Source organism: Zootoca vivipara, chromosome 1, assembly GCF_963506605.1.
Source record: "Zootoca vivipara chromosome 1, rZooViv1.1, whole genome shotgun sequence".
Classification (NCBI taxonomy): Eukaryota; Metazoa; Chordata; class Lepidosauria; order Squamata; family Lacertidae; genus Zootoca; species Zootoca vivipara.
In genome coordinates, this window is record NC_083276.1 from 109444704 (window position 1) to 109472450 (window position 27747).

The following is a 27747-nucleotide window of genomic DNA, read 5'->3' on the forward strand; positions in this document are numbered from 1 at the left end:
CTCTTAAGGACCTAAGCTCTGCAGGCTTCAGACCACAGCCTCGGGTTCCATGGCTTCCAAGTCATCAGCCCAAGCCTCTGTAGGAGCACACAGTGAACCTGGTCCAATTCCCCAATGAGTGGCTGACTCCTCTTTATTCAACTCTGATTCTCTGATTCTCTTCTGCTGTCTGTAATTTGGGCACTGATACCATTTTATTACAAAGGTATTATATATTAGTTGTACAAGCTTTTGAGGTATGTGCAGTTCTTCACATAAAATGAGTGGCTGAATAATGGTTAGTACTTGCTTCTAGCTGAACTGAAAGCAAAGTCCAACTAAAGGGAAAACATCACTCGTCTCTGGATAGCAAAAAAATATATGTATTAGTAACCCTTATATTCTGGCTTCTGAAGAACTCAGGGTGGCATGCTTGCAATGATCTCCTTTCATCCTCTTGGCATCCTGGTGGGATAGGTAATGCTGACTTGCTAAAGGCCACAAAATGCACATCATGGCTGCGTTGGAAGCAAACTGAAGATGCCATGTGAAAGCCTCCATCTGTCAGATTATATCAGCTTCCGCATTTACAAAAATACAGCCCAGTTTAAATGTGCTGAGCAAAAAAGAAAGAAAAGGAAATGCGCACACAGTGTCACCAGTTATGTGTGCATAATGAACATGCTAGCACAAAATACTCCTGAGGCACAGATCACTTGTGTACTAATGCTGCACATGTAGACGCCAACAGGCATGACACCAGGTGCATGGAACCTGTTTCACATTTAACCCAAGTCTCAGTCCCATTGTATCCCAGTGACATACATCCCAGTGAATTTGCAATACAAGCTCCGTATAGTTAAAGCTATGGTTTTCCCAGGAGCGATGTATGGAAGTGAGAGCTGGACCATAAAGAAGGCTGATCGCCGAAGAATTGATGCTTTTGAATTATGGTGCTGGAGGAGACTCTTGAGAGTCCCATGGACTGCAAGAATATCAAACCTATCCATTCTTAAGGAAATCAGCCCTGAGTGCTCACTGGAAGGACAGATCCTGAAGCTGAGGCTCCAATACTTTGGCCACCTCATGAGAAGGGAAGACTCCCTGGAAAAGACCCTGATGTTGGGAAAGATGGAGGGCACAAGGAGAAGGGGACGACAGAGGATGAGATGGTTGGACAGTGTTCTCGAAGCTACTAACATGAGTTTGACCAAACTGCGGGAGGCAGTGGAAGACAGGAGTGCCTGGCGTGCTCTGATCCATGGGGTCACAAAGAGTCGGACATAACTAAATGACTAAACAACAACAATCTATTTTGGGGGGGGGTGACAAAAAGGCACACCACAGGGGTCTCGCCCCGCCGCTGCCACGGGTACCACCTGACCTTGCTATGCCTCTGATTATGGCTACCTCTTTTCCACTTGACCCAAAGACAGGTCTTACCTAGTGGTCTTACTATCTATGTAAGACAACAATCTGCTTATACTGAAATAATATACTAAAAATGAAGCTAAACGCTGGAGAAGACAGTAAGAAACTAGTTGAAATAGAAAAGACAGTGCAGTTATATATATCTCTACTCAGAAGCAAGCACCACTTCAAATGGACTTATAACACCATCCAAACCATGTATGCTCAGAAATAAGACCTATTGAATAAAATTGGGATTACTCATAGTTAAAGAGGATTAGGATTTCAGCATAAATTTCAGATTTGATTAGAGAATTGTATTTTAAAGGCATTTTTAAATCAAAAGTATGAGAATTAATTTAACAAATATTGTTTACTAAAGAGTTGCATAGTGAAGGCGAACAAGGGGGGAAAGCATGAAGCATGAGAGGAAGAAATCCAGCATGTGACAAATAATAAGAAGCAGAAAAATGGAAAGGAAGGAAAGTAGAATATAGAGAAACCAGAGATGAAGGCGAGCAGGATCTAGAGAATGAATACATTTTTTGCCAATTATTTTTATTGATTTTTCCATAATTTTTAACAACTTGTCACCAAATAAATACAAATGCAATACAAATTTAAAAGTGGATTTCCGACCCACCCCAGATGTCCCCTCTATTTTCCTTCCTCCTTTGCTGCTCCCAGTAAAATAACTTTTCCAACTATAATTCAAAATACATTCATCCCTTCACCTCTACACATCACCTGTTCAATTACCAATTTCCACTATGGCTTTTATACATTCTTATAACGTATCCTCAAAATAGTTGAGTGGAGTAAATCCTCTTCTAGCTATCTATAATAGTCGTTCATCAATTTTCAAACATTTCCTTCTGATTCCTTTTGAGTAACACTTTGCCTGAGAAAAACAGATCTTGCTTCCTCCCAGACAACATGTACACATTCCTCCTTAACATGGCCTTGAGCATTGCTGTCTGTCTGACATGTGGCCCCAGTAATCAACAACTCAGCCTCACTGGTGCGGTGTGCAGAAGGTGAAAGTGAAACCCCTAGAATTTTTTCTGTATAAATATATAATATATATTTCCCCCCCTCCCAACCCTGCCAATCTCCCTGCGTCACTCACCCTTCAGATTTTGCCAAATTTAATCCTCAATTTTATATACAACCATCTTATTAATAAATAAACACAATCCATATCTCTTCTTTTCTATCCGAAAGTCTCAGGAGCTGTCAAGTTGGAATACACTGTGGTCCATCCTGTCCATTCCATTATTCTTATTTCCAACTTCAAGCTTCAAGCTTCAAGGGGGTGGCTGATGTAATCTCAACAAAATCCATATCTCCTCTCCATCCTCCTCCCGAAACTAATTAATCTTCCTACAGTCCATCCTGCTGACTCTCAGTTCCATTACACCCAACTCAACCGTTTATTCTCTTCTGAGTGCTTAACGGGCAGTCAATCCAGTTGTTACCAAAAAGGCATTAATGGAGGACTGTGGGTCGTGCCCTTTTGATACCCTCAAAAGGTTAGGGGAGACATGCCCCTTACCCCCCATTAATCTCCGTCTGGGACCCCTCCCAGGCATCAGAGCACCTGAGAGGGCGACTTGCTGGGTTTGCTGCAGAACAGGAAGTCCAAGAATGAATACATTTTGTGGCAAGTTGCAGAATCATAAATTGAATGTGAAAAGAAAAAGGTAACCACTGAGGAGGAATCAAAGGCAGAGAAACACGATCATATTTGTGTGAGGAAAAATAAGGCAGGTGACAAAATGAAAGAAACAAGAGGGTAATTCAGAAGACCAACCAAAAGAGCACTGCTATAATCCAAGTGTCAGAAAATAAGAGAATGATTCAGCGGATGGACAGAATAAACAAAAAGAAATGAATGAATTTTAGCTGGCTTTGACAACTGAAAATGACAGAGCTTAGCTGGAAATAAAGTCTGTGAAGGAAAAGGGAAAAGGTTCCGAGATCTCTGGTTCGAAGAGAAGGACAACTGATTACATCAGCCATAAATCAAAGAAGCAGAAAGAACAGGAAGAGAAGAGACAGGAAAAATAAGATATTCTGTTTTCTGTTTGAAGATTTAACTTCAAAGAATGAGCAGGCTGCCATGTGGAAGCAGCAAGAAGACATGACGAAAGATCAGCAAAAGAAGACAGATCAGAAATAGAAAAGAGTAGCTGGATATCGTCCTGAACATGCTGATCAATATGAAAATTCTAAATGAGAGAACCAAAACTCTAATGAGGGACTCGGGTGGCGCTGTGGGTTAAACCACAGAGCCTAGGGCTTGCCGATCAAAAGGTTGGCAGTTCGAATCCCCACAACGGGGTGAGCTCCCATTGCTTGGTCCCTCCTCCTGCCAACCTAGCAGTTCAAAAGCACCTCAAAGTGCAAGTACTGTAAATAAATAGGTACCGCTCTGGCAGGAAGGTAAACGGCGTTTCCATTTGTTGGTCTGGTTCGCCAGAAGCGGTTTAGTCATGCTGGCCACATGATCTGGAAGCTGTACGCTGGTTCCCTCGGCCAATAACGTGAGATGAGAGCCGCAACCCCAAAGTTGGTCACGACTGGACCTAATGGTCAGGGGTCTCTTTACCTTTAAACTCTAATGAAGGTAAACAAAAAGAATCAAACGGACTGAATCAGAATCTTTAGGAATTTAAAATAATAGAAACAAAAGCACAGTTAAAAATAAATAAATGAGGAAAGCCAAGATGAAACAGAGCCATGAAACTAGACTCATGCAAGGAAGAAAGAAGAGTATGAATAACAATATTGAAAACAGAAGGAAGAAGAGAATTACTAATAATATTTAATGCACAGGAGAGATCAGGAAGAGATCATACAAGGGGCATTCAGATAAATTAGCTAAAGAAAAGAACACTGTTTCTGTTCTGTTAGCATGAAGATCTGATTGATAAGACTCAAGAAGAGTATTTATTAAAAATTCAAATAAGATTTGTACAAGTAATTAAGAAACAAAGGGAGATATCCAATGTTAGTGATTCTCAGAGTAGGCCCACTGAATTCAACAGAAGGCCACTGATTTAAATGGGTCTGCTCTAAGTTCGACTAACACTGGATGCCACCGAAAAGCAAGGTGAGAAACTAGCCAATAGCAAGTGAAGACGAATCAACCATTGTTGACTCTTCTGTGTTCTTTTTTTAAAATGATAAATTTAAATTAGATTTAAAGGTCAAAGAAAACTAACCAGAAACCAAGGAGGGATTAGTTAGAGAAAGAAAGCAAAATGAGCAAAAGCAATATGTGTAATGAAAAGAAGAAGAAATGGGATCAAAAGGGACTGGGTGTAGGTTTGGGTGAGGACAAAACCAGAAAGATCTTCTGAAGAAATAGTAGAGGAAGAAGAAAATCAAGAGGCATAGTGGGATGCATAGGAATCTGCCTTGTAGCAAAGCAGCTTCCTTTATTTCTTCTGCTCGTTGCTTTCCTTCTTCCACTGCTATTTCTTTAGATGATCTGTCCAGCTCAGTATTGTCTATACTGACTAGGTGTCTTTTTTAGCCCTGGAGATGCCCAGGATTGAATGTGGGACATTCTCCATGCACTGCAGGTCCTCTGCCAATCAGCTACGGCCCATTTGGTTGAGAAGGTTTAGAGATAAGAGTTCTATAAAGGACCAGGAGATGTAAGTTACGGAAATAGAAGAGTCAGGAGCTGCTGATTTATTATGGTGTGCAGGGGAACTAAGCAAAAAAATCTGAGATGTGAGACGTGGGGTGTGTGTGTGAAAAAAGGTAGAGCACAAAATTAACAGTTAAAAAGCAAGGGAAAGAAGGAAAAGAAGCAATTCATTTTTGCAAATAGTAAGGTTGAGCAGAAGAAGGAAGAAAAGAGATGAACATTACTTTATGCCGGAGAGAAGAAATGTCTTTAGTCTTGCCCCATAACTTATAAAGCAGCCCAAGTTCATTACCAAAGTTACTACAATGAGGAACTAAAGGCAAAGTAGGAGAAGGATGACAAGAGCAATTACATAGGGAAAGAGGCTCACTGGAAGAAGATGCGGGGAATAAATAAACAGGAGATATCAACGGAAGGACCTAACAGAGGCAAAGGCATCAAAATCCAGATCCTGAAGGTAATTCAGTGATCTAGTAAGACGTTTGCACAAAGATGAAGGAGAGAAAAAGAAAGAAGGTGACAATCAGAAAATGGAAATACTGGTATAGAAAAAAAAACTGTTATCAAATACAAAACATGATCTGTGAGTGAGCCAAAGAGGTAGAAAAATGAGGGGTGGGGTCGTGGGATACAAACCAGAAAGCGCAAGATGAGATCAAGCATCTGATTCATCAGAGTTATTGGGGTGGATACTGAAAACTTATACAAGAACAGGGAAGCAACAGAACCCAAAGTTCAAAGTCAGATAATAAGTTAGGTAAAGGACCAGGGGTAAAAGGGAGTTACAGAAAGGACAGTTTTGTTCTGCAAAACTTAGGTTCTGAATCACATGGGGAGCTTAGAGCAGTCTACACATTTCACATTTCATCCTCCAACTCATAGAGAATACTAATGGGCATCACAACACAGAGCTTAGTAATTCCATTCTGCTTTCGTGTAGCTTTCCCACACAACCAGCACACTCAAATAGGTCTAAAAAGCCATGCATTAGTAGGAGCCAGATAGATGGAGCTCTTTCATTTGACTTTCCCACCAGGGTGGTGTTCAATTCTAAGTAAAAGTAAAAGTTTTTTTTTTAAAAAAAAAGCAGCATGTGGTGAAGTGCTTTCAAACTCTGGTTGTAAATACTGCTAGGAAGCCCCATCCTGTCTCCTTCACACAATGCTATTGAACAAAATGAAATCATTTTGAATGACATTTAAGCAACAGCCATTGATAGGAGCAGCAGTCAGTGTTCTGAAAACCAAAGCAAGCATAATCTGCTCTCCAATAATCATCTGCCTGGTATATGCCTCTTGCTCTTCAGAAACAAATATACTGTACTGTAATACATTCACAACTGGACATTGCAAAGAGAATTGCATAGAATTGTAGCATCAAATATTAAACTCTTTGGCATGAAATGCTACTACCCAATCCAGCACCATGCATCGTCGGTGAACCTCAGTCCTGTGCATATGTATGCTAAAATGTAAGTCCCCCTGTGTTAAATGGAGAATACTCCTAGTTTGTTTGTGTAGGACTGAAGCCCTAATGGATAAGGATCCACATGTGCAAATGAGGGTCACGCCTGCAGTTCCTTTTCCAAAATTCTTACCAGGCCTTGGGATGACCTAGTTTGGTTTAATGAAATTCACTGAATTAATTCAAAAATTTCTGAACCGTATCTGAAAATAGTTCCCATAATTGCCAATGAATTAAGTTCATTTTGGAGCAGAACTTTGAATGATTTCTAGTTCATCTTCAAGTTCATTCACACTTTGGGCCTTTTAGTTTAAAGATCCTAATTGCTGGGATTTTGTTTTGTGAAACAAAATTCACACACATATGTGTAGTTACAGGTAGGTAGCCGTGTTGGTCTGACGTAGTCGAAACAAAATAAAAAAATTCCTTCCAGCAGCACCTTAGAGACCAACTAAGTTTGTCTTAGGTATGAGCTTTCGTGTGCATGCACACTTCTTCAGATACACATATGTGTGTGTGTTTAGATGTTTTCTTAGACTTCTTAAGTATGTTTTATACTTCAGCACAGCAGCTTTGTTTTGCAAAGGGACAGCTGCGAGCTAGAATTACCTCCTTTGCAGACATGTTGAACTTGAACTTGTTCCTTTTTAATATGAACTTTTCCTTACATCTGCTACCAAGGACTGAAGTAGAGTTCCTGCAGTGTGCATTGGGTGTTATAGTACCAAATGCATGGCCAGCGCTGTCTGTTTTGACAGTGCTGATCATATCGTTTGGAGAAGGTTGGGGACTGTTCTCTCGCTATATTCACAGGCATGCATACCACAACTAAACACCAAGATCTTTGTATCAGAGCCTGGCATCTTTGTGTGCGTGTGGCAGGGTGTAGCATGCAATTTAGCTACAGAGGTTCACCACTGCACTGTGTAAAATTGGAAAGAACCTCTTCTGTTCTTGAAGGGGCCAAAAATCATCTCAGTCGCAGCTACTAAATTGATTTTGAAGGATAAGGAGGCCAGTCCGTCAATACAGCGTAAACCTGGCTGTCAGATACAAACACTCTCAGACAAAGAGCAGGCAGCCTTCTCCACGGAAAGGGATAAAGCTGAATTCTTATAGACCAGAGGACATTGTGCCATAACAAAGAGCATCAACTGATATGAAGTTTGGCTCATCATAAAAAGCACAGAAAGCTCAGGGAAATGGATTACTGCTAGTAAAACTAGGGTAGTGCACCTGAGTCACTGCTGAAGAATATGGTCATCATTCCCTTTAGAGACCTCTGGCTTCACATCTCTCCGAAGAATGTGATTACAAATAATATTGGTCAGTAACGTGTAGGGCTCATCCACTCTATTTTGGGATTCACTTGAAGGGGATTGACAGCTCTTTGCCAGGGCTGCACAAAAGCAGACCAAGACTGGTAGATGAAAGGATGAGCATAGTAGGTGGGGCTTGCAATCCTGCACCCATTTTCCCTGAGGGTGGGTCCAGCTCCTGAGTAGACATGAATAGGATGCCACTGCAAGTGATGGATACACAAACAACGCTGATTACTAATATGGTTCATTACCAAATGGGTGAAAACCTGTTATTCTCCCATGCTGTGTAGTCTCCATCAGCATCTGTGTCATGAGAAGACTCTAAAATGTTGTACACATAACTTCCATTTAATGGGCAGGGACATGGTTGGCAGACCTGAAATTGGACCTTCTTATATCCGGATGAAGAATCTCTCTCTCTCTCTCTCTCTCTCTCTCTCTCTCTCTCTCTCTCTCTCTCTCTCTCTCTCTCCTGTGTGTGTTAACAGATTCAATTTCAAGTCCATAATGTATTAAATTTGTAATATATTAAAAGACCATTCAGTGGTCTTTTGTAGATGATGAACAGAAAAGTGGATAAGATAGAACCCTGAAGCAGAAAATCCTCCAGTGCTACATTTTGGATGAGTGGAACCACCACAATGAAATACCACCCTCACCCAGCTTGGACAGCCTTTCCAAATTAATAGCATGGTTCACAGTAACAGTAATTGCTGCAAGGACAAGGGGAATCAACAGAGTCACACTCCCCCCCTGTCTTAGAATAATAGAATAAAAAATTGTAGAGTTGGAAGGAACCACAAAGGCCCCTGCAATGCAGAAATCTTTCACCCAATGTGGGGCTCAAACCCACTACCCTGGATTAAGAGTCTCATGCTGTATCCTTGATCCCCACAGAGGTTATCCTGCAAGGTGACCAAGTACCAAAACCAGGCATGGACCCAGATTTCATGGATCAAAGAAACCCCATCCCCTTCAAGAGTGCCTATGAAGTTATAACTTAAGAGAGGAGCCTTTATTTTTGGCACTGGACATAAAAAGCACACAGACTGTGATAACAACAGCTGTAGGTGAACCACGTAGAATAGAACCAGTTGTGTTCCCTGCAAATTGTGTGCTGTGCCCATCACTCAGTCTCGGCAAGGAAGAAAGATGAGGCAAATTGTAAATGGAATGCCTGTAGCTCTCAAGCCACTTAGCTACATAACAATCCCATTGGCGCTGTAGGAAAGATTCAACTATAAATACAAAGCAAGCCCTCATACACTTGCTAACCACTGTTAGCTGTCTTTGAACTGTCGGTTATATACCTAATGGAACCATAATCAGGAAAATGCTTAATATAATGTAGTTTTAAGGTTGATCTCAAAATGAGAGAGATACCAGTTGATGATGCCACCTAGACTCCTTGACTTCTGCTTCCTTTCAACTGTGATCTACTCCAGAGAATTCTGCATGTTAAAAAAAAAAAATCAATCCTGAACACTTCTTAACATTTATTCCTACCTGTGGGACATGCATGGATTCCGCCCCCCCCGCATTTGCTTTCTACCGCACGCTATTTTTATGTGAAAATCACTTTACAACAGCATTTCCACAATTACATTTATGAGGGGGGGGGAGGGAAATGGCCCATCTAAATAATCTTGCCCATTCTTCCTACCATCCCTTCCCACCTAGTTTGAACGATATGTTCTGCCTGTGGCCAGCCTCCTGGTTGCCTCCGCTTAACATAATTGCCATTGAAAGCAGCAGTTGGAAAGTTCAAACCTTTACATTCTGCAATTCGCATGCTCTCTTTCCCTTTGGACATCAGGAAATATTTATGAACCTATGAATTATCAAACAAGGAAATAGATGGTTTCCTTTGAAAATCACCCCCACACCCGTTGTCCCTGCCCAAGGGCTTTGGGAACATGAGCTGAACAGTCCATCACACCCAGAACCATTTGTGTGTCTCTGACTATTTCCATGTGCTCCAGGTCCTATGATCATGTTATCATGATCCATTGACTTGTAGAGTTGGAAGGGAGTATGAGGGTCATTTAGTCCAACCCCCTGCAATGCATGGTATCTTTCCCCCAATGTGGGACTCAACTCACAACCCTTCGAATAAGAGTCTCATGAACTACCAACTGAGCAACCCCAGGAATGGCCAATTAAGCCATTGTTTATGGAATGCAATTGAAGTCCTCTTGTGTCATGGCCCAGCCAAGGTTAATCCCTTATTAATTCCTATTTACTTCTACTAATGCTCCCCTTGAAATCCATGGGAATTTAACTTGGGCTTGAATATGGCCATCATGCTGAAAAAACTAGCTACATTGTCATAATAATTGCTGCACACTGCAGATGCTGCTTCCCACCATTGTGCTGTTTGCTGGAGACCTCATTACTTTACAGTTTCCAGCATGTAATTGGCTTCGCCCTCATTTGTCCCTTGGAGAAACAGGCAGTGAGGAGTGAACTCTCCAGGATTGTCTCAGGCTGAGGCTAGCAACCCAAAGCAATTCATACAAACACCACTGTGCTCTTTCTCACCTTCCTCTTCTTTGGCAGTGGTGGTGGAAGAAAGAGGTGTCTCTTTCCACTCTCCATCCCCCAATGCCTGGAGTACTGTAGTAACAGCATCCCAAGCACCAAGGAGCAAGTAGGAAACGACAGAGGTGTCTTTCCCTACCACTACTGCTGAGGAGGAGGAGGAGAGAAGAGGGAGGACAACCTTCTTCTTTGTGGCAGCTGCCCCCACTGTGGCAGAAATCAGGTAGAAAGGTGGGTGGGGGGAGTCCTTGTTCAGCTCGAATAGAGTTGAAATCTCAGGAGCCCAGGAGCCCAGGAGCCATAATGCACAGCTTGTATTGAAGACAAAGATTAAGAGTTGCTGTGGTTTGTAATCAGGGATTTAAGCTGCAACAATTTCTAGCAATACAGTATTCCTCTACCCCAACTGCTGGGACTTCTAGCTCCGCATATTTACATCCTCCGAACAAGACCTTCACATCATCTTCAAGTTGGGGAACTTTATCCTATATATTCCAGTCACGTACTTGCTTGTAAATAGGAATTTGACGATTAAATCAACAGAGCTTCCATTAAAACCCAGGTCACTGTGTCCTGTACTACTACTTTTAATACATATCTTATGCCACAAAGCCTAGCAAAGGAAATCTCCTGGATGCACTATAGTAATGAAACCACAATGTGCGTTACGGCAAAAGCTATCCCAGTATATATATTTTATCTTATCCTTGCCAATTATATTATGAGTTATGCCCTATTACTAAATAACTGGCTCTTTCCTCTTCTATACTGTAGAATCATTTATGATTATGGAGGCAGTTCTATTTATGGAACTCCCTCCCAGTACAGATCTGGTTCTCACCCACATTATTTATTGATTCATGCACCGGCTTAAGAACCATTTAATTTTGCAGGCCTTCAGAGCATCATGGGAGTGGCCCTCTTGGTCAACCTGTGTCGCTGATTGCCACATGCTGTTGCATTGCCAATTGTGGCTTTACTTGCTTTTTTTTTTTAATGCTGATGTTAGTCCCTGTGGGCTCTGTATGATGAAAGGCCTGGGTACAGGAAAGGAAAGGAAATTAAAAGAAATTAAAAGAAAATAAGAAAGTTGTTTATTTAAGTGTACCGTAAACTTGCCAACGTAGGGTTATTTTCTATTCATCTTCAGAAGGTGACGAGTCGAAGCCAAGCCACAATGTCAAGCAGCAGCAGCAGCACAGAAACCAGAGTGAACGAGGTGGCATCAAAGGCAACTCAGCGGGAAGCCTTTCAATCAGAAAAGGTAACTGTATCAATGCAATGAGATACCATTTTGCCTGTGCCACTTTTGCCCTCTGGTGCTTACGGCACCCGTCCTTGCTTTGGTGGCCTGGAGGAATTTTATATGGGGCGATTTGCACCTATACTCATTACCCATCCCTCAAAGACTCTCAGGAAATAATTGAAGTACCACTGATAAATGTATTTGTGCAAAAATGTTGCCACTTGGCAGAGCAGGCTTCAGGTTTGTGGGGGGTCCCATTGGTGACTGCCCCTTTCGCCTTTCGCCACAGCTTTCCTTCTTTGACACCTTCCTGTTAACCACACCCGTTCCTCCTCAAACCCATTTCCACTTTCTTCTTTGGTCTCTCCTCTTTGGGTTCCATGTTAAACTGAAAGAAGTGTTGCAACTATAAAATGAGCATTGTAGCAATATGCTGTACCAGGCATCCCCAAACTGCGGCCCTCCAGATGTTTTGGCCTACAACTCCCATGATCCCTAGCTAACAGGACCAGTGGTTGGGGAAGATGGGAATTGTAGTCCAAAACATCTGGAGGGCCGAAGTTTGGGGGTGCCTGTGCTATACCTACCGGATAGACACTTTACTACAGAAATTAAAGAACTGCTGGTCCAGATGTCTGCACCGACGATGTGTAGGTTTGTATTGCTGTACCCAGTGCTTTTTCACTCTCTAGAAAAAAAGGTGTTGGCACTCACTGTCTAGAAATGGCTGGAGGAGTTGGCAAAGGGAGGGGGATGTGCTCTGCACATGCTCAGGGAAGGAAGCAGCAGGGCTCCGGGATCCTGGAAGAGACTCCTCCCTCATTCCCTAAGCGCAGGAAGCTCTTGCTCAGCTTTGGGATGGAGGCAGGAGGGCTCTGACAGGGTCCAAGAGCCCTCTCATTTCAGGCTCCAGGGTGCTGGCAGGGCCTCGTTCCCTGAGCCCAGGATGTGCTTGTCCACCTTGGGGATTAGGGTGTGAGGGTCTCTCAGGCTCCGTCAGGATCCCGGCACCCTGCTGCATCCTTCCCAAAGCCGGGCAAGTGTTTCCTGGGCTTGGAATGAGGCAGCAGGGAGTCAGGGTCCTGACAGAGCCTTGTGCCTTCTTCCCCAAGCCTGGGAAGCATTTGCCATAGCTGCCAAGTTATCCCTTTTTTTAAGGGATTTTCCATTATGCTGAATAGGCTTCCTCGCGAGAAAAGGGAAAACTTGGCAGCTATGGCATTTGCACCAATGGAGGCAGTGGCAGCAAAAGTGTGAGGGGAGCGAGGGGGGATGGAAAAACAGTGGCAAGATGTGGGGAGAGGTGGTGTACACTGTACCTGCGTGTACCGCCTCAAAAAAACAAACCAACCACTGGCTGCACTGATTGTGCTCTGTTTGTGTGAGCTGCTCCAAATTCAGTCACTGGTGTTGTGTATTTGATGTTTTCTGCATTCAAATAGAAGTTATTGAGTCCTCAAAGCACTTCACATACTTTGTCTCAGTTATCCTTAAAAGGTAGGCTAAATTATTGTCCCAGTATTATCACAGAATGCTTTGAGATGATGATGGTGGTGGTGGTGATGAGATTTCTAAATACCGGGCTTAAATTATGGGGATGTGGAGGTGGTGGTGGGGATCTTAAAGAAATCTCTCATCCCCTAACATACAAAGCTTAGCCAAATGTAGAAGGACTGACCCCTAAAATAAGGGGGGCTGGACCATTTCTACCCCCCCCCAATTCAAGCACTGTCAAGTATTGCTCTTACATATTTATAAATAGTGGTATATACATCAATAAAATACATAAATAAATGCATTTCAAGAGATGGCAGCTTGCCTACCTTGTGAATTTTTGGCAGAGGTGAAATTTTAACTGCTGCTTTTCTGTCTCACAGAGCATCAGTTCTAGTGGAGGAAGGACTCACGCCATTCCCTCCTTCAAGCACTTGTTCCTCCTCCGCCCAGGGTTGCATAAAGCATATGATAGATCAAATTAAAATATTGATTTTTCACACTGAGATTTGGTTTATTTAATTGTTTTGTGGTGTGTATTTGTGTTTGCAGGTCTCCCATCGTGAACAAGGTTTGTCTGGGGCTAAGAGAGCTTCTAACGTCACTCAAGGCATTGAGGAAACAGGTAAGAGAAATCCAAGAATATACTGGGAGGCAAGAAGCGATAGCTACCCTTTCAAAACAGCAAATTCTGTTGTATGCATGTGGATGAAAGACAAAATCCATCCGCAATTAAGTCCTGGGAGTGCCATTAATTTTGACTGGAGAACTAAGCACCTACTTACATATCACCCATCAAAATCAGTGGGACTTAACTTTGGATGGATTGTGGCCATAAAGATTAGGATATAATTAAGGTTATTTACACTCACTCCGGCCCAGAAGCCTTTGCATCTCCTCTTAAGCACATTCATACACCCCATTGATATGAATGGTGATATGATTAAAACTACCTAATATATGCTCGAGTGTTTTTCACAAGTGCCCTGGGCTTAGGCAAACAATTTTTCTTTCTTTATTATTATTGTAACCATTCCCCTAGCAGATATTTAAATGTCATGAATATCAAAGGATATAATTACCCTTGGACAGATCACCTAAGCAGAAATTAATAAAGGCTCGCGGTCCCTGTTATTGCAGTGTTCAATCAGCTCTGATCTGACGTGTGAAAGAAGTGCTGCTATGTCACTCAGCAAATAAACTCTGGTTCATTGTGCTTCCAGCTCATGGCTAGGGCTTTCTATCTATGTAATGTTCTCTGCTATCAATATGAAAGCAATAGTGCAGAATGAGAACCATAGTGTAGATTTTGACCCAGGGGCCCATCAAACCTATCCTGCTGGTTTTTGGTAGCATCTTCCAACCAATCACGCCACTGGGAATGCTCAAGCCTTTGCGGATGGAGGAGATATTTGCTCCGGTTTGCGACGTTACCTACACCCTTGTGCAAATTAATTGAAACAAAGCATGTTTTCTATCTTACTCGTAATCCTATACTCAAAACAAACACGGAATGTCAGTTGATCATTATGGTGCCAGAAGCCTGCAGCCAACAGAGGGAATGATGTGCTCGCCACAATATATTGAGATTCTATGAAAGAAATTTATTCCAGAGCTGGAAAAGAGGTATCCTGACGGTACTGGGATATTGCAACAGGACCTAGCCCCCTGTCACACATCAAAAGTGGTGAAGAAGTTCATGACAGAGCAGCAAATACAAGTACTTGATTGGCTAGGGAATTCCCCGGACATAAATCTCATTGAGAATTTGTGGGCTATATGCAAAAGCCGCCTCCGTGCTGTAGACTGTATGACTATGGAGAAGCTCATTCAGGCACTGATTCAGGTGTGGTACAGGGATCTGAAAATCAACAGTGGCCGTTCAAAACTAGTAGACTCCATGCCAAACCATGTTCAAATGCTGTTTAAAAATAGCGAAGGTCATATCTGTTACTAATGTATGTATATGTGAATTTTGTACAATAAACTACTAAATTCATTGCTTGTTTCATTTAATTTGCACAAGGGTGTAACTCACATATCCCAAATAATATACAAGCCAAAATGCAAACCGTCCTTTGAAATTTGCATTTTGGAAAAAAATTGAAATGCATATATTAGGGGAAGTTGTTCATAAAAATGCATACATTTGTGAAAAAATAATATAAAATATATTATATAAAATGCAATATATTGGGGGGGATCACATACAAAAATGTGCCTGGGGGGAGAAACGCACAGAAAAATGCTGGTGAATTTTCATACAGCCAATATGGATTCAACTTTTCATTTATTTATTTTTTCATTTTCTTTCTGTATCGCAGTGGTCAATGCAGCTACAGATGAGGAGATCTCAAAGATTTCTATGCAATCCTTAAAGCAGCAGTTTGAAAAAACAGCCCAGTTCCATTCTGGCCGAGAGAGTGGAACGCCTGCAAAACAGATCAAGGTCGGTGGTGCCGAAACGGGATATTCTCCATCCAAACAATCCTGAATTGTTATCATTTTTTGCATATAGTTCACATTCTTTTCTGAGTTGCAATGGCTTTAAATTCAGAATAGCCATGTTGCATTCGTTTAAGTGCTATTTCCAGTGCAAATCTTAAGTCCGTAAACAAGGGATGTGTGTGGCAGGGGTGGGGGGTGGGGTTACGCTCCAATTGTTTGGGGGCAAATTAAAACTGTGGCAGGGCAAAGAGTGACTCCTGCTAGAGTGTCCTCTGATCACTTGCTAGCAAGACAGAGTGTGCTCACTGTTCTTCCTGCCAAGTCCTTGCTGTAATGAAGTAGTAGGATTTGATTACACTGGCTTTTCTTAGACTGAAAAAGTTGTTAGGATGCTGTGAGCATGGCAGCCAATAGCAGAATTGGGATTGTTGTCCCGCCCCCCCTTACCTTCCCATGTACCTGTTAGAGCGTCATAGCAACATTGGGCTCCTTAAGCATGATCCCATGAACCAATATAAAGTGACTCACAGGACAGTGCTGTTTGTATACTAAATTATATTTAGGTCTGTTTAGGGGATATCCAGGAAGATCTGGCAAGTGTTTAGTCTAAATTTTACAGACATAATCTGGAATTCTCTAACACCCTTAAGCGTATTTTTTGATCAACACCCACCTATAAGGTACAGCTTTCCTTTTTAAAATATCCTTTGTGTGCTGTTAAATTCTTTTTCTCTGGCTGCATGTTCTGTATTCCATTTCCAAGTCTTAGAAGAAGGCACACACACTATAGTGTAGATAAATGATATCTTACGGGTAAAAACCAGCTGGCTCCATGCTCTGTGTTCTGTCTATTTACAATTCTTACAAGAAGGCATAGGCATATGACTGCTGCATCTGTTAATATGAGATAAAAGCAGGCAAGATCAAGATTATCTCAGAATGTGTATATACTATAGTGCAGATAAATAACATCGGTACAAACTACCTTGTTGAAGTAATGGAGGCTATGAATGAATTGCACCAGTTCTAATTCATAAAATGTAGGAGGCTGCCTTCTTCCAGGTAGGCCCATCTAGCTTATTATTGTCTACACTGACTGGTAGCAGCTCTCAAGCATAAGAGGCTGGGGACTCTCACAGCCCTGCCTACAGATGCCAGGAATTGAAATTTGGACCTTCTGCCTGAAAAGCAGGTGCTCTACTACTGAGAAATGGTGCTTCCCCAATACGTTGAATCACACTGTTGGACATTAGTTTTGTTCTCAGGTAGATTAGGAATTTGAGCCCCTGCCGCTTAGCACTTGGTAGGACTGAGTGAACTATATAGAATGAATTCAAGGAAACAGTTTTTTTTAAAAAAGAAACAACTAATTTTGTCCCCTAAAGATTGAAAATGAGTATCAAGAAACGGCCTGGCCTTCTGCAGCCTTTTCCTCTTCTGCTGAAGTGGCTTCTACAAATAGACAGCAAGGAATATATATGGCGAGGGGAACCGAGTACACATCTGCTGCCTCGACTGCAGCTTATAGCTGCTCTTCCAAGTATGCAAGTACAGAGGAGTTCCCTCCTCCACCTTCTCCAGACTTACTACAGGCTCCACCTGAAATGACAGAGTTTTCCCAGTCCCCTGAATCCTCTCCCTCTCCATCGAAGCAGCCCCTTCCCAAAGATCTGTATTCCAAGCAAAGAAACCTTTACGAATTAAAGCGTTTGTACAAACACATCCACCCAGAATTGAGAAAGAATTTGGAAAAAGATTACTTCAACGATATTTCTGATATCGTGTCTAGTGACACTGAAACAAGCAGCTCAGCTGCAAGAGATGTACGGCAGACGAGGTACGTCTTTGAAAACACAGAGAGCAGCCCTCAGAAGTGCATGAGCCCAGAAAGGGAATATCTGGAGTGGGATGAAATCCTCAAGGGAGAGGTCCAATCTATGAGGTGGATCTTTGAGAATCAGCCTCTGGATTCCATCAAAGATGAATCTCCTGAGCCGGACAATGTTAAAAGCATTGCCAGCCAAGAAATCATTGCAGGTGGGGATGTTAAGTATACCACCTGGATGTTTGAAAACCAGCCCATTGATGCACTGGGTGGACATTCTTCAGACAACACAGAAAGCGCAGACAGAATTCCTGAATTGGCTCGAGGCGATGTCCGCACAGCCGCGTGGATGTTTGAAACTCAGCCACTGGACTCGATGAATCAAATTCACCATGAGAAAGAGCAGGAATCCAATGAAACCTCTGATGAGGAGATCACTGGTGGAGATGTGAAAACGGTGAGGTATATGTTTGAAACACAACATCTGGATAGCATTGGACAACTTTATTCAGTGGATGAAGCTAAGCTGCTGCAGCTCCGATCTGAATTACAGGAGATTAAAGGCGGTGTGAAGAGAAGTATAAGGCATTTTGAAACGCTACCAATGTATGTTATTAGAAACAATTTGGGCCAAATGCTAGAGATTAAAACTGTCCACAGAGAAGACCTTGAGAGAGGAGATGTCAGGACAGTGCGCTGGATGTTTGAAACGCAGCCTTTGGACACAATCAACAAAGATTCCTTGGAAATCAAAGTTGTCCGTGGAATCTCCATGGAGGAGGGTGTCAAAGGTGAAGTAGGCAGGGCAAAATGGCTCTTTGAAACCCAGCCTTTAGATGCCATTAAGGAGGAGACTGAAGAAACTGTGGTGGAAAAAGAAGTCATCCTAGGCACTGATGTCTGCAGAAAATGCTGGCTTTTTGAGACTCAGCCTCTTGACACTCTAAAAGAAAGTGAAGATGAAAATCCTCTACCCACAGAAGAAATAATAGGAGGTGATGTAAATACCACAAAACACTTGTTTGAAACACTACCAATGGATATGCTGAAAGATAGCCCAGATGTTGGGAAGCTTCAGAAAATGGCTGCCACTGAGGAAGAAAAAGGGGATGTGAGGCACCAGAAATGGATTTTCGAGACTAAGCCCCTTGAACAGATTAGAGAGGAAAGGAAAGAAGTCATAAGAACTGTGAGACTGGAGGAAATTGACAAGGGGGATGTGAGCAGCTGCAAACATGCATTTGAAATGTGCCGTTTAAGAAAACATGATGACTCATGTAAAATCCATGTGGAAGGTGTAACAAGAGGTGCTGTAAAATTAAACAAAGGTCTTTTTGAAACAACTCCATTATATGCCATCCAAGATAGACATGGAAAATATCATGAGGTTAAAACAATTCGACAAGAGGAGGTCGTGAAAGGGGATGTCAGGAATTGCAGGTGGCTGTTTGAGACAAGGCCCATTGACCAGTTTGACGAGAGTATTGAAAAAATTGAGGTCATCAAAGGGATCTCCTCACAAGAAGTACAGTCAGGTGATGTCAAAACAGCCAAGTGGCTATTTGAAACTCAGCCCCTTGACTCCATCAAATACTTTAGCAATGTGGAAGATGAAGAAAGCACAGAACAGACTGAGACAACAGAAATTGTGAAGGGGAACGTTAAAACATGCAGGTGGTTATTTGAAACCCAGCCAATGGAATCTCTATACGACAAAGAGAAGGTCATGACAGACAGTGAAGAAATCCACAGAGGAGATGTCAAGACCTGTACCTGGCTCTTTGAAACTCAGCCTCTTGATGCAATAAGGGAAGAAACAGAAACAGCCATAAAACTTCACACTGTGGAGCAGGAGGACATTCAGGGAAGTGATGTCCGCACAGCTTGTTTCCTTTTTGAGACTGAAAACCTAGAAAATATCCAAGGAGAAGAAGAGAAAGAACTCAAGCGGGTGGTGGAAATTGACATCCAGCCTGGAGATGTCTCCACCATGCGGTATAAATTTGAGAATCAATCGTTAGACTCAATAAATGTCAGCTCAGAGGAAGTTGTGAACAAAATTAAAACCATCCAAAGTGAAGATATACAGAAAGGGGATGTTTTGCGCTGCTGTTGGCTTTTTGAGAACCAGTCAATTGATGAAATAACAGACCACCAGGGAGACAGGACCTCAGTTAAAACTGTTACAGACATACAAGGTGGAAATGTGAGGAAAGGATGCTTCGTCTTTGAGACTTTTTCTTTGGACCAGATTAAAGATGAATCTTCTGTAGATGTCAGCACCAAGAAAACCATAAGTGAAGAAGAAATAGCCAAAGGCGATGTGAAAAGCTACAGAATGCTCTTTGAGACCCAGCCACTTTATGCAATTCAAGACAAAGAAGGGTATTATCATGAGGTGACTACCGTGAAGAAGGAAGAAGTAATTCATGGGGATGTACGTGGAACACGGTGGCTGTTTGAAACCAAGCCTTTAGGATCAATAAACAAATCAGATAATGTGTATGTTATAAAATCTGTCACCCAGGAAGATATTCAGAAAGGAGACGTTAGTTCAGTCAGATACCGATTTGAAACACAGCCGCTGGACACCATTTCAGATGAGGAAAAATTCATTGTACCCACAGTTGACAGTGTGCAGGGTGGCAACGTGAAAGCCAACAAGAAATTATTTGAGTCTGAAGAAAGCCAAGGAGGCATGTATGTAAGAACAGTGAGTGTCAGCGAAATACAGCAAGGCAATGTCAAAACGTCTACTTGGTTATTTGAAACACACACCATGGATGAGATTAGAGGAGAGGGGTCAGAGTATAAAGATGTCAAGACAGTAACAAAGGAGGATGTGCAAGAAGGTGATGTTCAGCAGGCAGTGTGGCTTTTTGAAAACCAGCCTCTGGACTCCATTAAGGAAACTGATGAAAACGGTACAAAAATAGATAAAGAAGAAATTCCTCAGGCAGATGTAAAGACTACGACGTGGCTGTTTGAAACAACTCCCTTCCATGAATTCAATGAAAGCAGAGTTGAAAAGGAAGAAATCATAGGGAAGAGTGTGGAAGAAACTTTAAAGGAACTTTATTCTCACAAAGTCGTAGAATCCCATGGGATCATCTTGGAAGCAGATGAAATTGGTGATGTCCGAATGACAAAATATCAACTCATGAATCAGGAGGCTCCTGAAATACAAAAAGAAGAGATCATTAGAGGAGATTTAGCCAACATCATGTTGAACCTGCTGTCCAAACCAGGCCCTGTTGAAAGGGAAACGAAAGTCAATGAAGATGAAAAGGGAAATGTGAATTTAGCAAAAGAGCAATTGCTGAATAGATCAACAGATGTTCATATTGAAAAGGAAGAGGTAGTGAGAGGTGATATACAGCAAGCCATAAAAAACCTGTTTAGTAAGGACAGCTCTGTAAAACGTGGAATTTTAATTCAGGAAAACGAGAGAGGTGATATTAACATGACAGTCTATTCTCTCTTTCACAAAAAGGATAGTGATAAAATCGAGCAAGAAGAAGTGATATGTGGCGATGTGAAGCGTACAATTCATAGCCTTCTCTCTTCTGCAGTGAATTATGAAATATCAGGAAGACCTAAAATAGATGATTCAGAAAGGGGAAATGTTCAGTTTTTCACAACATGCATAGAAGCTGGGGCACTAGATTATTTGAAACTACTCCAGACAGGGGAAAATGAAACATTTGCAAGACGTAATCAAGAAGAGGAGGAGGAGGAGGAAATAATTGGTGGTGATGTTGAAGCTACAAAACTGTTGCTTAAGAAAAAGAAGTCTCAAATTCAGCGGACAGTTGAGGAAACTGATATAATTCCTGGAGATGTGTGCAATGCAGTTAAAATCTTTACAACAGAGCCACAAAATACATCTTGTCATATATGCAAAGAAGAAATTATAAGGGGTGATTTGAAGGCAGCTTTAAATTCCCTCAGCCAGGCCATAAATCAAACAACTGTTACAGAGAAGGAAGAAATTATAAAAGCTGACATCCTTGCAATTCTGAAGTCCCTTAAAGAATCAGCTTCTCAGCTGAAGGAAACAGAAAAGCCTGATGTCATCCCTGGAGATATTAAGCAAGCGATTGAATCTCTGGAGAAAGCAAGACACACAAAAAGCCAGGTATTGAGAGAAGAGGTTGTTCGAGGTGACCTTGAGTCCACACTGAGGTCTTTAAAAGCAGCACAGCAGTCTTTCAAGAGCGTCAGCAAAGAAGAAATGCTCAGGAGGGATGTTCAGATGGAGGTAGCGAGCTCTCTTGAAACTTCCACAGAAACTAAAACAAAGCTACACCAAGCAGGTACAGGCCGAGAGATGAAGAGGCTCACCAAGCAACTGCCTGAGCCATCTCAGCCATTAGTCAAGAAGCAAGTTAATGTAACTGAAAGTTCACAAAATAATATTGAAGAATGTCACCGGGAACTTCATGAAGGAATGAAGACTGGGGAGGAGAGCGTTCTCACCGGAGGCACCAGAGCAATCCATTCTGTTCAGAAATGGAGCAGCAAGGCACATGAGTCAGATAAGAAAAATGTGAAGTGCTTATCTAATTCCCAGCACAAGGTCACCGAGAAAGTGGATAAGTCCATGGATAAGGTCAGAGTCCAGAACATTGTGAAAGGGGAAGCAAAAAGTCATACAGATCAATATGTGATTGATCAACCTGCTCTTCCTAGCAGTATTCAGAAAAACGAAAGAACAGAGAAGTCAGAGGGAGGTGGAATCCTGAAGAAAGGCTGTTCACCCGGCATTGTACCGTCTGCAAAACAAGTAATGACTGGAAAGAAGCAGAATGTGTTCCAGGAACGTAAAGATGAAGAATATTTTGACATAAGCGTTCAGGAGGAGAGGAAAGAAAAATCAAAATTGTCAGCCCGTGATCACAGCTCTCATCGCAGGGGTGCGGAGCAGCTGGTCAGCATGTCAACTGGCATGATTTCCAAAGCAACCGGTCATGTTGAAGTGCAAGGGGCACAGCAAGATAGAAAACAATCTCAGTATTCAAAGGCAGTTTGCCAAGAGAAGAAAAAGAATGTTAAGGCGACCCAAGCAGAGGTTTCCATGGCATCAGAACAGAATATTAAAACCAATAAAAAAGTCAGAGTCACCCAGGAAATGCACAGCCAATTTAAAGAAGCCGAGAGGAAGCAAGACATTATTCAGCAAAATGAAAAATCCACACTGAAGTTTCAAGGGAAGTCTAAAGGGGAAGCTGCATCATCGGACTTCAGAGGTGTGCTGAAAAACCCACGGAATCCAACCAAAAAACCCCAAAACCCAGACAGGTCAGAAATCGATTCTCCGCCTCCCCCGCCGCCTCCCCCTTCGCCCCCAATATCAGTGACTTCATCCGAAGCAGATCTTCCTCTGCCTCCTCCTCCTCCTCTGACTCATTTCATGATGGCTTCTGACAGACAAAGCTTTCCTTCCCCTCCGCCCCCCATAGGACAGGCTAAAGCCGAATATGAACATTTTCCTCCTCCACCTCCGCTCCCTATCGAAGATGAGCATGAATTGGTGGCTTTGGCTTCATCTCCTGTTCCTCAGCCCTTTGCTGTTCATCAGGCAAAGCAAAGGAAAGAACATTTCCTCAAGCGTCTAGACAACACTTTGCAGCAGTCGACTCAGCTTCATGCCAGTGTTAAGCCTGGCAAGGCCCCTCACACCAAGAAACATCCTCCAACAGAACTTACGAAAGAGCCAGAAGCTCCCCAGCCTAAAGCATCTCACAAAGTTCCCCCAAGCATTGTCCAGATGCACCAAGAAAACAATACCACAAAAATAATGGAAGAAAACATGGAAAGCACAACAACGAGGAATGTCGTTAGCTGTGAAAAGAGAGAGGAAAGGGTTTGTGCAAGGGCTGAAGAGGTTAGAAGGCCAGCATCAGTTATGGAAGTGATCAAGCTGGAGCCCTCGCCATTAAAGAAAACAAATGCATTTCCGCTTGTCAAATCTCCTTCCCTGCCAGCAGATGTGACACAAGCAAGTCCTAAGCCTTATGTGCGAAAATTCAAAACCCCTTTAATGATTGCAGAAGAAAAATATAGGCAGCAAAGGGAACAGATGGAGCAGAAGCAAACCCAAGATGTTTGCAAAGTGGTTATGAGAAGAAACAGTGAAACTTCGGGAAGTTCAGTTCAGACAGAGCCAGAACACTGTCTGCCAGTACTAAAACCAGACAAACAGGATCAAACCCCTCTGCCAGGTCTTTTGCCCTCAGCTCCAGATCAGCCCACTCAGCCTGAATGTCAGGGAAAGGCACAAGTCGTGGTGTCACAAAGCAATAAACTGCAGTCTATGTCAATGGTATCAGCTGCTGAACAGTCTCAAACCGTTGTTAAGATCTCAGCAGAGCAACACACTCAAAAAACATCAACTCATGAGTCAGAAAACCTAACAAAGCACTATGTGTCTTCTCAGAAGGTACAGACCCATGAAGAACGTCCTATGCATGCAGGAGAGCAACACAAAAATGTGGAGCATTTGCACATGCCCAGAAGTAAACTGGTCTCCCCTACTTTCAGTGTAAGAACCGTCAAGCTTCCCACCTTAGAGCAAAGTTCATATGAAACCCACAAGGAGTCTGAGATGCATAAAAAGCAAGAGGGAACTAGCCTCCAGAATGCTGTGAAGCAAGAAGTTCAAGAGAAGCAGAAAGACAATGTAAGCACTTCTATAAGAAAAAAGCAAAGCACCGCAAAGACAAATAACCAGGTGAGCGTTGATGAGAAGATGCATGTGGGGAAAGGACTCCTGAAATATACAGAAGGCAAGCAGGATGTAAGAGAGAAAGATTCAAGTGAAGCGAAGCAAATATTAGTTCAAAGGAACGAAACAGGGAAAGAAGAAATGAAGCAAGAAAGAGTCTCCTTGGCTGTGGAAAGAAAGCAGAAGCAAGTCATTGCTTGCCCTAAGGAAGAGAAAGTAATAATCCAAAGAAAACAAGAGGAGGTTAGCAATAAATCAGAGAAAATGGTCAAGCAAAAGATAATTGATATGCATCAGGAGTCACAGACGTCTATCTCACAGCAAGCGAAAACATTTGTTTCAGAAACAAATGCCCAAAATAAGAAACTGTCCCAGAAAACTAGCAGCCTGCAAGGAAAGGAATATGCCCAGGAAAAGTCCACACAGCAGAAAAAAGGCCTTTTAAAGGCAACAGAGATGAAACAAGAGCTGGCACAGAAAAAGGCATTATCATCCATTTCACCAGGAGGATCACTGCAGAGTAATGAGAAAAGCCCAGTAGATATATTAGAGTTTTTGAGGAAACGTGAGGAGGTACAGCAGGTGTTGTCCAGAGTGAAGGAGTTTGAAACTGAGCCAAATAAAAATGGGTTCAAAACATTACAGACATTCTTAAACGTCATTCCAGAATGGTTGGTAGAACAAGACAGGAAGCAAAACTTAGCTTACTTCACACAAGAGAATGATGTTGAGAAGACGAAAGAAGAGTTATCGCTGATCAAAGATCAAGCCACCAAAATGCTTGAGTCCTTTGAGGAGGCCATCCAGACAGCCATGAATTCCACGAAACCCCAAAAACCGAGGAAAGAGATCCCTAAAGTTGGAGGATCATTGCAGAAGACAGCTAAAGTAAGCATTGGTTCAAGCAGGAAAGAATCACAGGAGACTAAAGAGATGATCAAAGACACAAGGGCACATCGGGAGATGAAACAGCAAGTTAGTGAACACAGGTTTTCGGAAACCAGAACTTCTTCACCCTCAACCCTAAGAATGAGAGCACCTTCACCTACTTACATTACAATTGAATCTAGATGCATTGAATCTCCTCTCAGGGAGGTCTTGTCTCCTGTTCAAAGGGAAAGTACCCCAGTTCCACCATCACCACCTCCCAGGTCTACTACACCAACATCTAAGGTGCAGCGGCCAGTTGGCTGCCACTCCCCCTCTCCTCCAAGAAGCCGTTCTGAGCAGCTGGCCAAGCTTAAAGACACCACAGTAAAACTCGCTCAAGGAGCAACGCAAAACCGATCAGTAACCCCAGTTCCTATTGTGGAAAAAAGGTCAGAGATAGTGAAATCTCCTGCAACACTCCGCCGACAAATCAAGATTGAGGCACGGCAATCTGATGTTTTAACTTCAAAAATGTCGTCCATAAATGAATCCCAAATAACTGCTGGTACAGTGAAAAAAGCTCACGAAGAATCCAAAACAAACCAGACTCACATCTCCAAAAAGGGAGGAAACATTCCAGAAGGCTTAGAGCCACATGGACAAAATATGGACTCTGTCTGCAGGACTCAAAATATTGAGGTTTCCAAGGCTGGTCCCCAAGGTCTTGCACAGAAGGCCGAAGTCCCTGAATTGATTATTCCCATAAGGAAGGAACCGTGTGCATCTGAAAAACTGGGCAAGGAGAGTGAGGATAAAATACATGTAGTGTTAGGAACACTTCATGATAAGCCGGTGGCTGAGTTGAAAACAAAGAAAAAGTATGTTGAGAATGGTGTAATCAGTGGTAAAATAAAAGAAGAAAGGCACAGGGTTAGGAAGGAGGAATTGAGCCAAACTTCCGAAGAGAGTGAGAAGAGATTAGATAGCTTCCAAAAGTTTCCAGGCAAGTGGCAAAGAGAACCCAAGGAAAATGCACATTGGAAGCAAAAGCAATGTGCCATTAAAGAGCATCCGTTGGAACCCACGGTGTGCTTTGATGCAAAGTTCCACACCGAATGCTCCTCCGGCATGGATACATTTGAGAACACCGTCGTGGAATCGAGAACTGCCACCTCCACATCACGAAGTGCAGATGGGATGCAGTCAGGATTTGGCTTCAAGCGTGCACCGCCAACCTATGAAGACGTCATCTCAGGGCACATCTTGGGTATTTCTGCTGCTGATTCACCAGAAGAGCTGCTAAGGAATTTTCAGAAGACTTGGCAAGAAAGCGAGAGAGTCTTCAAAAGCCTTGGCTACACTGTGTCTGATGCTGCCGAAGCAGAAGTGAGAAGTAGCTTCCATGAGGAGGCAGAGTTTATCAGTGGTAAATAAGCATGCAGCGTGTGAAGCAGGTATTAACAGCTTGGGAAGAGTATGATGCCATGGCAATGAAACATGGAGTGCAATTAATATGTCTATCGGAAGAGTGAAGTTACATAACTCCAACTAACAATTCTTTGCTGGTGTTTTCCACTCCCACTTACCCCAACTCTCTCTGTGTCTCAGAAATCTTTCTTCTTCCTTTCCTTTCCAAAGGCATGTGCTTTGATATATGTGCCAAGTGTGGGACTAACCTAGATTCGGGTGAAAAAGGCAAATGTTATATTTGATTTCTGGGAATGAGATTTTCCTGAGCACTAAAATTAGAACAAAATAATTAACATACTATGACATTTGTTTTAAGTGACATTTATTGATTCCTTCAGTTTTAAAAGTATGCTAACATGTGTGGGTTTGGTTTTTTTGCATTTAATTGAATGAAGGTTTTTGGATTTGCATGGCATATAAAGTTTAGTGTGGTCTTTTGCAGCCATCATTCTTTTTTTAAAAAAAGTGGCTAGTGCTTGACTTTTTCCTAGAATAGTATGCCCATAATGCAGGGGTGTCTTATCTCCATCCACCTGATGTTGTTGGGCTACAACTTACATCATCCCTAGCCAGCATGACCAACGGTCAGGCATGATGGATATTGTAGTCCATCAACATTTGGAAAGTGGCAGGTTAGCTACTCCTGCCTGAATGCAACTTCATTTTGTTTTATATGTGCTAGTGTGAAGTGCAGGCCTTTAAAGAGATTTATAGCCCAACCCTTACAATGTGCTCCGTGGTAATGATCCAATTATAAAAAGTGTGTTTAGGGCTGAAACCTCAGAATGCCAGAGAGAGGGAAAGAAGACATTATAAAATGTTGCATTTATTTGGAGTTCTACTCTGTGGTGTGTGGAATTATTGTCAAAAAGGCATTCTCGATGATGTTTGGGCTAAGGGATGGGCACAAATTGATGGAGCAGGGAAAGGAAGCACAATAATATTGCACTGATTTGATGCAAACATTTCATTCATACTATTGCAAATACATGTTATAGTGAAGGAGAGACTGAAGACACTAGGAGCAGTAAAAACATTGTGAAAAGGAGCGAGGGAATTATGGATATAATCACTAGATGCTATCCAGGTAAATAGTTCTGCTAGTGGAAACACTTTTGGCTGCACCACAGAACTTCCTCTCCCTCTTCTCTGCCTGCACATCCCCAAAATATGTTGTGGGTTTCTCCACAACCATCTGGAATAGCTTTAAGTGGTTCATGGGGTTGGACAGGAAGAAAAGAGGGAGGGGAAGTTCAATTGCATAGCCAGAAATGCTTGCACTACCAGAAC

General features: G+C 42.4%; 1 protein-coding gene across 1 annotated transcript in view; it reads left to right on the plus strand.

The window, feature by feature from the left end:
* XIRP2 (xin actin binding repeat containing 2) overlaps nt 1-27747 on the plus strand; it is a 77288-nt gene that overhangs the window by 43970 nt on the left and 5571 nt on the right. The window contains exons 4-7 of the mRNA XM_035133058.2: nt 11528-11641; nt 13670-13742; nt 15442-15566; nt 16951-26413. Coding sequence (XP_034988949.1) covers nt 11528-11641; nt 13670-13742; nt 15442-15566; nt 16951-26413 — 9775 coding nt within the window. The remainder of the gene's footprint in view (nt 1-11527; nt 11642-13669; nt 13743-15441; nt 15567-16950; nt 26414-27747) is intronic.